This window comes from Alligator sinensis, unplaced genomic scaffold, assembly GCF_000455745.1.
Source record: "Alligator sinensis unplaced genomic scaffold, ASM45574v1 scaffold309_1, whole genome shotgun sequence".
Lineage (NCBI taxonomy): Eukaryota > Metazoa > Chordata > Crocodylia > Alligatoridae > Alligator > Alligator sinensis.
The window spans coordinates 63512-65306 of record NW_005842080.1 but is presented as its reverse complement, the minus strand read 5'-3'; the positions used below and the strand labels follow the sequence as shown (position 1 = coordinate 65306).

Below are 1795 nucleotides of genomic sequence, written 5' to 3'. Positions count from 1 at the left end.
TTTGCTCAAATTTCAGTTTATTTGATAGTATCATTTCAAAACACTACATGAACAGGTTCCCTGGAGCTTTTTGGCTTCAAACACTTTACCTACAGACTATCTAAATATCAATTCAACAAACACTCAGGAAAAAAAAAAAAAAATATCAAATCTGAAGCTTTGCTAGCAACTAGTCATGTCTTCTATATTCATTCAAAATTTTCTGGTTCCACAAATAAGTTTATTTTTCACATCTGAAGTTACTTACCTTTTTCATTTCTTCAACATAGGCTATCATTGCTTCTTCTTTGGACATATTCCCCAAAGCACTCCAAGCATCCCTAGGAAAGACAGGCATTCAGATCTTCAGAACATACAAGTTCAGCTTGAACTTTTCAAGGCTAGCCTTAAGTAGGTCAGTTTTATTCTGCGGTATAAATAATTACAAATACATTTTAAAAGTCTATATATCCAATTTCTGAGCATCAGTTAGCTAGATAGTCAGGTAAAAGGAAGACACTGGCCTAAGACTCAAGGGACAGAGATTAAAAAAAAAACACACACACACACACCAACACTAACTAACAAAAGTAAGAGGGTTAGGACTTACCATATGTCAGCTGTTCCACAGTAACTGCTGTGTGTGCCCACTCCTATCTGCAGTCTGCCTTCTCCTAAAGTAGCAGGAGCACCAAGCCTCCTGCTACAGCCAGCAAATTGTAAATTTTAGGCTATTAACTACAGAAGTAAGACCAAAAGCCTTGAGCTGGGGTCTATATAAAGTTGAAAGTATCTTAAGAAAGATTTAAAGGAAACTTATCTTAACACAGATCCGAGTGGCCATAGAGTCTTTCGATCCCTAAATGCAGAGCCAGACGCAGGTATGGGTGATCTAGGTGGCCACCCAGGGCCCAGAAATGATGAAAATAATGATTATCAGCAGCAGCAGCTCTGGCAAATGGAAGCCTGATACTAGAAGTTCACCCAGGGCCACCAGAAGTCTAGGTACAGTACTGCCTAAATGCCTACAAGAATGGCATGCAAGCTATGATTTGTGTAGTACCTTGTTAACATCATCACCACAAGAAACATCCATAATCTGAGCAATCTGTATAATAAAGATAATGCTGATTGATTGAAGCCACAACAGGAAATTCTCCATGTTTCTTCCTTTACAGCTCTCCATGCTGTCAGGACTTGGGTTAGAATCAGTAGAGGATTCTTTATTCTGCCACGTACTTGGTTAATCCAATCTGGTCTCTCCCTCTTTCACAAGACAATGCCAGACTGGTTACTTATATCTCAGGTACAGGCAGCCAGGTAAGAAGGATCTTGTGATCAAACAATACAGGTTCCTGCACACTCTGTGGATTCCTCTCCTTTATCTCCTCCCACTCAAGGGCCCATTTCACTGATTCCAAAAGGCCTCATTTGTGAGGGATAATAAACTTTGATTTTTAGAAGCAATTACGAGACCTGCCTTAACACTCCCTTCATTCACATTTTCAAGGATGTTTCTGTGACAGGGAGGGCTAGAGGTTTTTCTTTATAAAATGAAATGAATACCTGCCATTGGTCAGACACTCTATCCTTGCAAAATAAAATAAACCCTTTCAAGAGGACAAAGACACTTAATATTGCTTTATGAAGCAATATTAGCAAATAGAAAGCCACGATCCATAGACAGGAGAGTTCTGTAAAAAGATGTTCCTTCATCTCTCAATTCTGCAGAGCACCTACACCTTAGCTTTTCTAGCATCTAGGTGCAGAGTAAATAAAAATGAGATTTACCCAAGCAGCATCCTCCCCATTGGCA

General features: G+C 39.3%; 1 protein-coding gene across 1 annotated transcript in view; it reads right to left on the bottom strand.

Annotated features, from left to right (window-relative positions):
• ACBD5 (acyl-CoA binding domain containing 5) overlaps positions 1-1795 on the bottom strand; it is a 49272-nt gene that overhangs the window by 44398 nt on the left and 3079 nt on the right. The window contains exons 3-4 of the mRNA XM_025204392.1: positions 590-682; positions 248-320 (exon numbers count right to left, since the gene is read on the bottom strand). Coding sequence (XP_025060177.1) covers positions 248-320; positions 590-682 — 166 coding nt within the window. The remainder of the gene's footprint in view (positions 1-247; positions 321-589; positions 683-1795) is intronic.